The sequence below is a fragment of the Acanthochromis polyacanthus genome, chromosome 15 (assembly GCF_021347895.1).
Source record: "Acanthochromis polyacanthus isolate Apoly-LR-REF ecotype Palm Island chromosome 15, KAUST_Apoly_ChrSc, whole genome shotgun sequence".
NCBI classification, from domain to species: domain Eukaryota; kingdom Metazoa; phylum Chordata; class Actinopteri; family Pomacentridae; genus Acanthochromis; species Acanthochromis polyacanthus.
The window spans coordinates 25,446,798-25,458,893 of NC_067127.1; the positions used below are offsets into that span (position 1 = coordinate 25,446,798).

The window sequence follows — 12,096 nt, forward strand, 5'->3', positions numbered from 1 at the left end:
TTTCTGGCACAAACTAATGCAGTTTCATGTTTGGGGGCAGCTCTGATTGAATAGCAATAATCAGAGTGAGGAGCAATCAGCAATCAGAAGCATTCTTCCAATTTGTTTGTGCATTTCTGAGAGTGTGAGGATTTATTATTTGCTTCTGATGCTTCGATTGAATTTCTCTTTATTACCTGCAAGTCTGCTCTAGTTGAAGGCAACAGCATGGTATCAATATGAACAACAACTGACTGGTAACGGCACCACATGCACACACAAACACATCAACACACTCAGACCCAGAGCTGGTTTACATGAAGGTATTAGTTTGCTAATAATATCAATACTGGCATATCATCTAGTCCAATTTGCAGCCTACAGCTAGTCAATATGGTTTCATGTATCAGCAGACTGTCAGAGCCTCAAATTAGTCTAAATGCTGCCGAGACAGTTTTACATCTTGATAAGGAAACAAATTAAGGAGTGTAAAATATTCTAAGTTAATATAAATATATAAAAATAAAAAGCAATCAATCCATTCGGCATCACCATTAGCCCTGTCTCACCCTGAGACTCACACAAGAGGAAACTAAATAATCACACACAGTCCTACGTACTAACTCAGGCCCGGCGAATAAAAAAAGATAGCAATACTGTTGATGAGATAAAGATTTGTAACACCCGATCACCAGCTCCACCACAGCCTCTTCCACCCTCCTCATCTCTGTCTCTCCATCACTGCTCACTCTTTGTCTTCGTCTGCATTTTTTTCTCTCACTCATTTTTCCACTCTCTCTCTGTGAACAACCTCCTGACCAGTTTCCCTGTTCGAGGGTCTGCAGCCTCCCCAGTGTGTTTAAACAGGGTTCCAGTGGGATGCCGTCAACAGGAAGAATCTGAGAAATTCCATGTTTGGATTCCTTTGAAATAACCCTGCTTGGGGAGTACCTAACAATGATTTCTGAGTGCAGTGGGATGACTACAGTGCAGTACTAACACAGTCCCACATGTTACCCTGACAGTGTGGATGCTGTGAATGCCGTTGCATTATACAGATTCCTAATAACTGCATCTGTGTGACAGAATCCACATCAGGACTTACCTCCACATGGAAAGCATGACAAGTACAATTCTGAGGAAGCTTGCTAAAGCTACTACTTACTTAACATGGTAAGATCATAAAGACATAAGATATGATGCAGCTGTTTAGAATTAAACAGGAAGCAAGTAAATTAGTTCAAATTAATTAAATTTACATTATAATAGGTGCACAGTTTCGTGTTTGAAACATTATGTTTGGAGATCAGTGGCACTGACCACAGAGACAACCGAGGGTTGACGCTTTCACACCAAAGTGCTTTAACTGAATTAATCTGAATTATGAAAAGTCAGAGATTATGTGCTATTTGTGTGACAGCCATGGTGAGGGCTCCACTCTCAGACCCATGGTTCCCCTGTGATAAGGCTAAGTGGTGCCCGGTGAGCAGAGGGAACACGGTACCTCTTCGAACAGCTCCAGGCTGTACGTGTTGTCGTCATCTGCGAAGAAAACCACCCCGGTGTCCCGCCTGCTCCGGTGCTGCCGGAGCCACGCGAGAGCCACATTCCTCTGTTCGGTGGCGCGTGGCATCCCGGCGCGCTTGAACCTGCGGGGAGTGAACACATGCAGGTGCGTGTACGGGACGCCGCACCGGGCCAGGAAGCGCGCCACCAGCTCCGTGCGCGCCGTCGAGTCCTCCACTACGATCCAGTGGAACCGGGGCACCTGGCGGAAGGCGTGGGCCAGCCGGGTCAGCTCCGCTTTCTGCACAGGACGGGTGTAGGTCGGAGTGATGGCGTAGATGACCGGCAGGGCGGACTGGTTCTGGGTGCCGCCGACCCCCGGTGCGCCGGTTCTGGCCGTCCGCTGCGTCCTGCCGGTCCGACCACCGACTGGAGCCCGTATGGTCCTTTTACTGTCGATATCGATCATGATGATGACAATCAGGACCCAGGGCAGCAGGATGAAGAAGCGGCTGAAAAACACTGATTTCATGGCGAGTGTGAAGTTACCGTGCGCCCTCACTCACTCCATCACAAACAGACAGGGACGACCGACCGCAACTCCGAGAGCGTTCCTTTATATCCCGTAACCTCAGTCTGCACAGCCACACAACACAAACCAGAGACTTGAGTCCATTCCAAACTATGAACCATCCGCTGCGTCCCCCGTCCCGGCGGGACCGTTTCCCCGGAGCCCCCCTCCTCCTCCTGCCGCGCTGCTCTCGGATGGGACTTGAGTACTTCTTCGTCGTCCTGCCCTCCTTCGGTTTACGCTCTCGCAAGCCCCGTTAAATTCCCATATTCAGCCGCCCTTAGGTGCGTGTTTTCCGGAGGAGAACAACAAACCGAAGCGGTCTTCCCTGCAGCAGGCGCTGAAAAGCCACCGATGTGCGCCGCCGAGGAGCATCACTTGGCGAGGACGGAGCAGTGCTCTGAGTGTGAGGATAATAAAGCAGGAGGGGAGGAGCAGGTGCAGAGCAGAGGAGGGGAGACGGGATAGAGGAGAGAACCTGGAGAGACAGAGAGATGAGGAGGGAGAGAGGGAGAAAGACCTTGTTGTGCATCAGTGTCCGCTGAGAATTAAGCCAGCTGATAGAGGAAAGAGAGAAGCCTGTAGAAACTCTCGCTGTGTTTGTCAAGAATAAATTATTAAAGCAAAATAAGAGGACTTGATATGTGGACTCGCGGGAACCACGGATCCTAAGAGGCACTCTGGGGGCAACAATGTGAAAAATATTCATTTTAGAAACACACCGAATGAATTATGCTTTTCAGTCTCATCACCGCTCTTAAAGTACTGTGAAGCTGCAAGCAATATTTATTTTCATTATCAATACATCTGATGATTATTTTCTTTTTATTCGGTGTATAAAACGTAAAACAAATACACATTTTTCTGACTAGCAGTTAAACGCCCCAAATATTAGTTTGTTATTACAGATATCATAGAAGCAAAACTGATGTCAGTTTTGTTTTTGTTTTGATTTTGGTAATCAGGTTTTTTAAAAATCCAATTTATATATATATATATATATATATATATATATATATATATATATATATATAAATATATATATATATATATATATATATATATATATATATGGCATGCCGTTTAGGAAATTATATATATAATGAAACTCGATATATATATAATGAAACTCGATATATATATAATGAAACTCGATATATATATAATGAAACTTGATATATATATAATGAAACTCGATATATATATAATGAAACTTGATATATATATAATGAAAATTGATATATATATAATGAAAGTTGATATATATATATAATGAAAGTTGATATATATATAATGAAAGTTGATATATATATAATGAAAGTTGATATATATATATATATAATGAAAGTTGATATATATATAATGAAAGTCGATATATATATAATGAAACTTGATATATATATAATGAAAATTGATATATATATAATGAAAGTTGATATATATATATATAATGAAAGTTGATATATATATAATGAAACTTGATATATATATAATGAAAGTCGGAATATAGAATGTTCAGATTTTCATTCCATCTATTCAAAGTTTCATTCCATATATTCAGACTTTTTCCTACTGAGCCCTGGAAGGACATGGCAAACAAAAACAGGAACCTTATTGGACATTTGCTCTTCAGATGAGCTCTTCTGTGATTATCTATCTGTCTTCATGGTTGTCACAGGGAACGGCGACTACGTTTGAGAAAACAGGTAATTTTTAGAGATGTTTTGATTCTGAACACTGAACGTGTTAGCATTAGCTTAGCTACTTAGCTTCGACTACATTTGCATCCCTACATAGCTTAAAGGTTAAACACATGCACCATATGTTGATGATAATGATAATATCTATGTTTATCTTTATAGCTGGTCTTAAGGCTAATTACGAGGCAGAGGTCAGCTGCTGCCTGGACACATCCATGATCACGCCACTGGTGGGACACAATTGTACTGGATTTCAGCTGAAGGCTGCTGTTCTGTCCAAACTGAGACATTTTTATTGTGACATACCCTCCACTGTTGTTAGCTTTTGATTCAATAATTTTTTTTGAGATGAGGAAATCACTATTGCATGTTTCTAGTTAAATACCCTACTTTTATGATATATCACTACAGCATGCACTTTTTATATTTTCCATCAATTTCACCCAAAAGTTGAATAACTATTTGTGAGCAGTGTATGTAGACACATAATAGAAGCACATTTCAATAATATGTCTGCTGCAGTAGTGCAGTTTATCTACCTAGATTGGTGTAACAGTAAAAAAACAACAACGTATGCTACTGATGTTTCTGACTAAAATCTGCTTGAAAAGCACAACTGCTTATCTGTCAAAATGTGTGTAACAAAAGTGTGCACTGAACACTGAATAAAGTCTCTGTAGATTATAGACAAAATTTGCATCTCTCATCACAAATTTCTGTTCATTCATCCAAAGTGCATGAGTAAAATACAAAACAGGTGAAGTACTAAAAAAGATTTATTTTCTAGAAAAGCCAATAGTCAACAATGCAGTTTAATTCTGGGACAGTTGCTCCAGCACCGACACCATGCGTCCCATCAGTGCAACCAAGGTTTTCATTCATCTTCTGGATGTTCTGGAGAATGGCAGAGGTCACGTCTTGGTGTCTTCCGATCTGTTCCAAGAACCGTTCCTCTGACCTCTCCAGATACTGCAGAGGATCCACAGCAGCTTCCTGGTTCCCTTTTCCTGCATAAAAGCACCAAAAAGTACTAGTTGTCAGTAATTATTTTCTATTTTCATAAACACAGTTAACTTAAAGTAAATGTTCTATTTTGTGATTTTAGGATGGGTCAAAAGATAACATACTGATCATGTTGATGTCTGCATAGTCTAAACAGATCTTACTTGATTTGGTCTGTAGAGAGGAGGACGGCGTGGAGGAGCTGCAGGACGGAACCAGTAAGCTGCAGACTAGTGCTCCTGGTAACTGGACCTCATCATCCAAGGCCGACAACTAAATAAAATGAACAAGACATGCTGTTGATAGCATCTGTAATACAAATGATTTTATCCATTAACTGATTTATTGCTTTGTCCATACAATGTTAGAAAGTGTTACAAATAATACCTGTAATAATTTCCAACAGTGATAAATGCCTTGTTTTATTTTACAACAAAAAACACCAAAAGCATCTGTGTATAAGAAATCAGTGCATTGGATTTCCACATCTGCAAAGCTAGAAAATCACACATCAGAATTTCACCTTGAAATTATGAAAATAGCTGCAGATTACCAGTACTCTTTACTTCATTGTGTTAACTTGATCATTTCAATCAGTTTTTTAGACTTGTATTACTGATACGAAACATAATCAACACATAAATTAAAATGTGTTCGCAAAGAGTTCACTGGTTCTTCAAGGGAAATTTCAATGATAACCATATAGTTCAGTAATATGATTAATGGGTCATTGTGCAACAGCGTGGGAGGTTCTGAATACAGGTCTTGGACTGAAATATTGCTGCTGCTTTCCTCCGGTTTTATAAGGAGTTGTTTCATAGCTTGTTAGCTTACCAGCGGCTAACTGGCTGGCAAACAATAGTTGAACGCCAACCTCTAATCACTGATCCGGTGTCCGGACCGCGTTAGCTGGCGGAACGTTCATAATACTGATGTGGGACTGTTGTAGCTAGCGTATTCATAGTAGGATAACAGCAGGATGTTGGAGAAATAAAACTTACCATTATCAGGATCGCTGGTCTGCATGGCAGACTCTTAGCGCATCGCACTGCTTGAATGTCTGTGTGTTTCAGGCCGATTTTAAAATAAAACTCAATAAAATTCTCGTCCGGGTGAGTGTCCTTCGTTGTCGCTTCGCCATACGGACATGTCCCTTCCGGGGCTCGGTAGGAAAAAAAGATTTGATATATATATAATGAAAGTTGATATATATATATAATGAAAGTCGATATATATATAATGAAACTTGATATATATATAATGAAAGTTGATATATATATATAATGAAACTTGATATATATATAATGAAAGTTGATATATATATAGTGAAAGTCGATATATATATATAATGAAAGTCGATATATATATATATAATGAAAGTCGAGATATATATATAATGAAAGTTGATATATATATATATAATGAAAGTCGAGATATATATATAATGAAAGTTGATATATATATATATATCAACTTTCATTATATATATATCAAGTTTCATTATATATATATCGACTTTCATTATATATATATCAAGTTTCATTATATATATATCAAGTTTCATTATATATATATCGACTTTCATTATATATATATCAAGTTTCATTATATATATATCAAGTTTCATTATATATATATCAAGTTTCATTATATATATATCGACTTTCATTATATATATAATTTCCTAAACGGCATGCCATATATATATATATAAATATATATATATATATATATATATATATATATATAAAACAATCTAGTTTTTTTTTTCAAAATGTTGACAACTGCTTAAATCGCTTATTCAAGGACTCGCTTTACCTCTAGAGCCCTGCTCTGTCTGGGAAAGTGATGAATCTGTGTGTTGTGAGAGTCATTAGGGGCACCACAACAAATTTGCACCACTGGTCACCGGATCAGTGGTCACCTGGATCCAGACGGATCACCGTCTGGATCCAGGATTTTTTTGAAGGACTCTGTACAATTGAGAGAGATGGCCTGGATCCAGACGGTGATCCCGATCACCTCCAAAATCTAATCGATTGTTACTTTTGCTCTTCCGGGCATTCTGTAAAAATTTGGTGAAAATCCGTCCTTAAATTTTTGAGTTATGCTGTTAACAGACAAACAGACAGACAGACAGATGGCCTGGCGGAGGTCTGCGCTCTCCAAGTGCTTTTCTAGTTTAAATATGAATTGTGCTCAAACATTTTTTACATCAGTTAACTGAGTGATAGTGAATTAAATTGTGACAGTGTATATTGTCAGTTTCCATGCTGCTTCAGTCACAAGTCAGTGAGAAAATTCCTAATGTGAGGATCATACAACATCAGTCTGACAATGGCCAGACCTGACTGAGGTGAGGTGTTGGGATTGAAAATGAGTGCTGGTCACAACAGTTGCTCTTTTTAGTTTCTCATTTGGTGCCACATTGACCAAGTTTTACAATTTAAACATCGAAACGTCCTCTGCTCTAATACCTTCATAAATACGACTCCATCGTTCATCTGTGTTTTCTAAACCTGCTACAGATCATTGTTAAATAAATGAAGGCATTTAATGTCACAATGAATGGATAAAACCTTGGCTATGTTTAAACATGAAAACAAAACTTATTGTTTTATATTACAATCAATGCATTCGGATGTTATTAAACCATGAATTGTGCATTATCATTGCTGCTTACTCCCATATATGTGGGCCAGTACTCCACCATTTAGAAAGTCAGAGAGTGAGTTATCATCCATTCTGATCACTTATAAACACAAACTAAACCAGATTTTGTGGGCTATATCTTCCAGTCGTGAAGTAAAACATAAAAAATTGAGTCTTTGTAACTTGATAAACGTAACAACTGAGTGCATTTAACTCAAACCATGATGATGATGATTTTGTAAACACAGTACTTTCTCTGCCTACACAGTACAAGCAAACACCTGCAAAAATATGCATATGTAAGGGAATGATGAGTGATCAATAGGCTGTTCACATCTGACACCAGTGGCTTTGATAAGGAGACAGGGGACACCGTGATGTGTTGGGTTAGAATGAATGCTAAGGTTAGAGGACCCGCCTACTTTGTCATGGTTACAATGTTGTGGTTGTCAGAAAACCAGCAGTGACTTTTGGGCCCTTGTTTTGTTGACTCATCCATTTACACCAATACCCAACTGCTTTTGGCCTAATTCTTACAGCTCACTATGCAAATGACTGATGCTGGAAGGATGCTGCCAAAGATATTGTGTAGGAAACTACAGCGAATGATATACAATAACCCTAGCCTCATGTCATTACCCCCCATGTTGTTGTCCAAGGTCAGATCAAACAATAGCTGAATTATCAGATGCATATAAAGTTCCTTGAAACATGTGAGTGCAGGAGCTGCCTGTCTTACTGGTATTCTTCACTTCAGCAGAGAAGCTAATCATTGATGGTTAATTACGCACACAACACAGATCAAGAGATTTGTCTGGAGGAAAGGGAGGAGAAATCACTGAGGCACGCTAATAGAGTTGGTTCACACTGAACTAATTGCAGCCAAACAAGCTCATAATTTCACAGGTTGAAAGCACCTTTTGAATATTTGAACTCGATAGCGACCAGGGAAGGCTGATGTTTATGGAGGGCAGTCAAAAGCAGCAGTACATTTTAGCGCTGTGTTTGCTCCTTTGAGACTTATTGAGTATTACATTGTCCTCAAACAAAATGACTTTTGGAGGCTTAATCAATCTCATGCTCAGGGATTTGGGGTGAAAACCCAGTAATGGGCTTATTCAGTGATAAATCACTTTTAAGAGACTGATGTGACGATAGCAAATGGTTTAATGGGCTCTATTCTAATATTAAATTGTCACGCTTTGTCAACCTTGAATGCGTGTTCTTCCATCTGTTCACACACAATGAGCAATTTGGAAATTAAGATGATGCATCAAGCAAGATGTAATTTCAAATGAGATCATTTTGATGAAAATTGCTTCAGATATTATTAGCAGCTAACACAGAGGAAAGACAGCGCTTTCATTTTATGCTGGACAACTCATTTCAAAGGGTTGTTCCAAGAAATGGATATGTACATGTTGGATTAGCTTGTCTGTAACCAGTATTGGGACAAATCAGTCACTGGCCCTTTAATGCCAGGGTACAATGAAAACCATTCTTGCTTTTCCTTTAAATCCTGCCATCAAAGTTGTCCATATCATACCTGTCAAGTCATGACTCCAGTCCTAAGCCAACAATGTTTGTAAAATCTTTTCCCATCTCCTCCTCCTGTCAGGCTGCCATACCTGTCAGTCACATGTCAAACTGTCTTGCCAGTCACGTCTCCACATCATAAATGGTGTTTTATTCATGAGAAGCGCCCACCCGTTACTGTGTGTCAGTATGTAAATGACAGCACAACTGAAAGGACAGTAGGGGCCCAAAATAGACATGTTGAATTTTACATAACTGTAACCTTCTATCACACAACCAGTCCTGATGCTGATAAAGGAAATGCAGAATGCCCTCAGACATAAAGCAACAGCACTGAACCTCAGCTTTCAAAACAAATTAGCCCAGCATGTTGTTAATTCTCACAGCTGAGGAATGCTTTTCTAAATTGAACGATAATTTACAATAACAAAAGCTTTGCTAGATGATAATATGCAAATTCCAGTGCTCAGGAGACATAATTAAACCTCAATGGGCAGACAACAGTGTGTAAAATTAGACATACGCCGAATGAAGAGCAAAGGATAAAAGACGGGAATAATGACACACTCTCATGCCACTAACAACAATGTAGTCATAATTAAGTTTGTTTTAGCTATGTAGCCTTCCACTGTAAGCTTCCCTTAACATTGGTTATGTATAAAGATGCACATGACCACTACCCAGAAGTTAAATATCTCAGTCAGCCTCACAGTTTAATAACTGATAGTTTACACCAATCAACCATAAAACCATTAAAGCCACTGACAGATGAAGTGAGTGATATTGACCATCTTCTTACAGTGCAATGTTTTTACTGGGACACCTTGGGTTCGGACATTCATATCGAGGTTACGTTGACATGTACCACCAAACTCTACATTCTTGCAGACCAAGCATATCTCTGCCATGACCTTAATGACAGTTCTCTCCTCGAGCAAATCTGTTCTGCCAAATTGCAAAAAACTGCTCAGAAACATCTAAAGGAACACGACTAAACGCCCACAGCACTGACCGACAGCTCCAATCCAATCTAGTGTCTGTGGGATGCACCGTAACACACAGCATCCATGGAGGCCCTGCCACACAACACGCTGGACAGAAAGGATTTGCTGCCTACAAGTGACCCGCAGAGGTCCTGAGTCCATGTCAGGATGGGAGATGAGATGAGAGCTGTTTTGGAGGCACAAGGGGAACTTGCAAAGTTCCGTGGATGGTTTTAATGTTGTGGCCAAGTGGTGTAAGCTAGCTGGTCAACCAAAATAAATTCTACACATATTTATGATTTAATGAAAAATATACATCCCTTATACAGTGCCCTCCATAATTACTGGCACCCCTGGTTAAGTAGCTCCTAATAAATTCAGTTTTTTTCTGAATAATATAGGACCACAATGGAAAAAAGAGAAAAATCCACCCTTTATTTCAAGTGCATTTATTCAGTGGGGGAAAAAAATCACACATTAAGAAATAATTCTTTTACATCAAATCATATGTGCCACAGTTATTAGCAGTCCTGAAGCTAATACTTCGCACAACCCCCTTTTGCCAACAAAACACCACCGAATCTTCTCCTATAATACATTTTTCAACAATTTTTAGTGTGAAAGTATGAAAGTATGCTTCTGCAATAAAAAATGACTTTATTTTAAGGCTTTCAACACATCTTAACCAGGTTATATATATATATATATATATATATATATATATATATATATATATACACACACATGTATGTATAATAGAAAGTCATTATTGTCATTGTACACGGGTATACAACGAAATTGGGAGCGCTGCTCCATTTGGTGCTTGGAAAAATATATACATTACAATAAAGAAATAAATAAAAATAGAATAAAATATGATAAAAAATACAATAAAATACAGTGAGAAAGAGAATTGCACATACTGATAAAGTGGCTTTGCATATTGTTCTTGGAGGTGAGCAGAGATTCAGTGTGAAATGAATATGGCACAAGATATTGCACAAGATTGCACTCTGGCAAGATGGCGGCGCGCAAGGGTGCAGCGACTCACAGCTCTCCAGTTTGGTGTTTTCTTTTTTTTTTGCTATAGATATATATATATATATATATATATATATATATATATATATATATATAAATTTATTTTTCTGTCCTATCAGAGCAGCTAAGCAAATTAGTCTCCCAACACTGACAATATCATGTCGCAAAATCTGTCATAGCTAATGTGCTAGCTGATACACAACAACACTAGCTTTTGTTTGAAGTAGTGCTGACTAAAGTCTACTGAAAGCTGCCTGTTGGTCTCTGCAGACCCCTGGGGTACATATCGAACTTTTATAGGTTGAAGTGCTATGTTTGTTAGCAATTTTAGGTCCAATTTTATTTTCTATTTTTTCTTTACTTCCCCTTGGTATTTTAATCCAACACCAGTGCAAGAAGGAGCGCTACCGCAGGTCCTTCATCCCCACTGCCATCAGACTGTATAACACTACTGTGTAGTTGTTATTATGTGCAATATTTATTATCTTGTACTTGCACTTTCGTGACTTTTTGCACTCCTCTGTTTTTTGTTCCTAAGAGCCCTGTAACAGTAAATTTCTCCTTTGTGAGATCAATAAAGTCTATCTTATCTTATCTTATCTTATCTTATCCTTTCATTTTTATGCAGATGACACACAGATATACCTTCCACTGAGACTTGTTGATCCAAGAGGCCTAAATACTGTTTTTAACTGTCTCAGGACAATAACTCTGGGATGGCTCAAAACCTTTTTCAACAGAACAAATCAAAATCTCAGGTGTTACTTTTAAACCCTCCGAACTACACAGCAATCTCACCGCCAGTAACCTCAGTCCATTATTCACCAACATAAAGCTCATTGCCAGAAACTTTGTTTCAGTTTTGCTTCCCATGTCTTTTTACCCTCCATCTGATTCTTTTATTTTTAAACTACCTAGTTCCTTTGTTTGATATGAGTGCTAATCTAGTGAATTATTCATGTAGTTTATTATCATTTTTACTATTTATTTTTAATTGACTGCTCTGCCTGGTCTGCTTATTACTTGCTTTATTGTCTGTGTTGCATGTTTAAGTATCATAGCACTTTGTGAACGCTATACTCAAGTGTGCTATATAAATAAACTTATTATTATTATTGGTTGTAGT

The 12,096-nt window shown here is 38.4% G+C and overlaps 2 protein-coding genes and 1 long non-coding RNA gene across 18 annotated transcripts in view; 1 reads left to right on the top strand and 2 right to left on the bottom strand.

Annotated features, from left to right (window-relative positions):
- Window positions 1-2,607, bottom strand: part of b3gat2 (beta-1,3-glucuronyltransferase 2 (glucuronosyltransferase S)) — a 68,119-nt gene extending 65,512 nt beyond the window's left edge. Inside the window, exon 1 of the mRNA XM_022201996.2 lies at window positions 1,484-2,607. Coding sequence (XP_022057688.1) covers window positions 1,484-2,017 — 534 coding nt within the window. The 5' untranslated portion in view covers window positions 2,018-2,607. The remainder of the gene's footprint in view (window positions 1-1,483) is intronic.
- A 1,907-nt stretch (window positions 2,608-4,514) lies between these two features.
- LOC127537411 (uncharacterized) lies at window positions 4,515-6,142 on the bottom strand. Of its 2 annotated transcripts, XR_007947033.1 has the most exons (3): window positions 5,760-6,111; window positions 4,923-5,031; window positions 4,515-4,763 (listed from the first exon to the last, which is right to left on the bottom strand). It is a non-coding gene; the product is annotated as an uncharacterized LOC127537411 (long non-coding RNA). The 2 variants fall into 2 exon arrangements; XR_007947032.1 differs by having other exon boundaries at window positions 4,923-6,142.
- The window catches only part of LOC110956487 (regulating synaptic membrane exocytosis protein 1-like), a 238,001-nt gene continuing 230,592 nt past the window's right edge, over window positions 4,688-12,096 (top strand). For all 15 annotated transcript variants that reach the window (XM_051959565.1, XM_051959571.1, XM_051959574.1 and 12 more), the window contains exon 1: window positions 4,688-4,691. The gene's annotated coding sequence lies outside the window, so the exon portion shown is untranslated. The remainder of the gene's footprint in view (window positions 4,692-12,096) is intronic.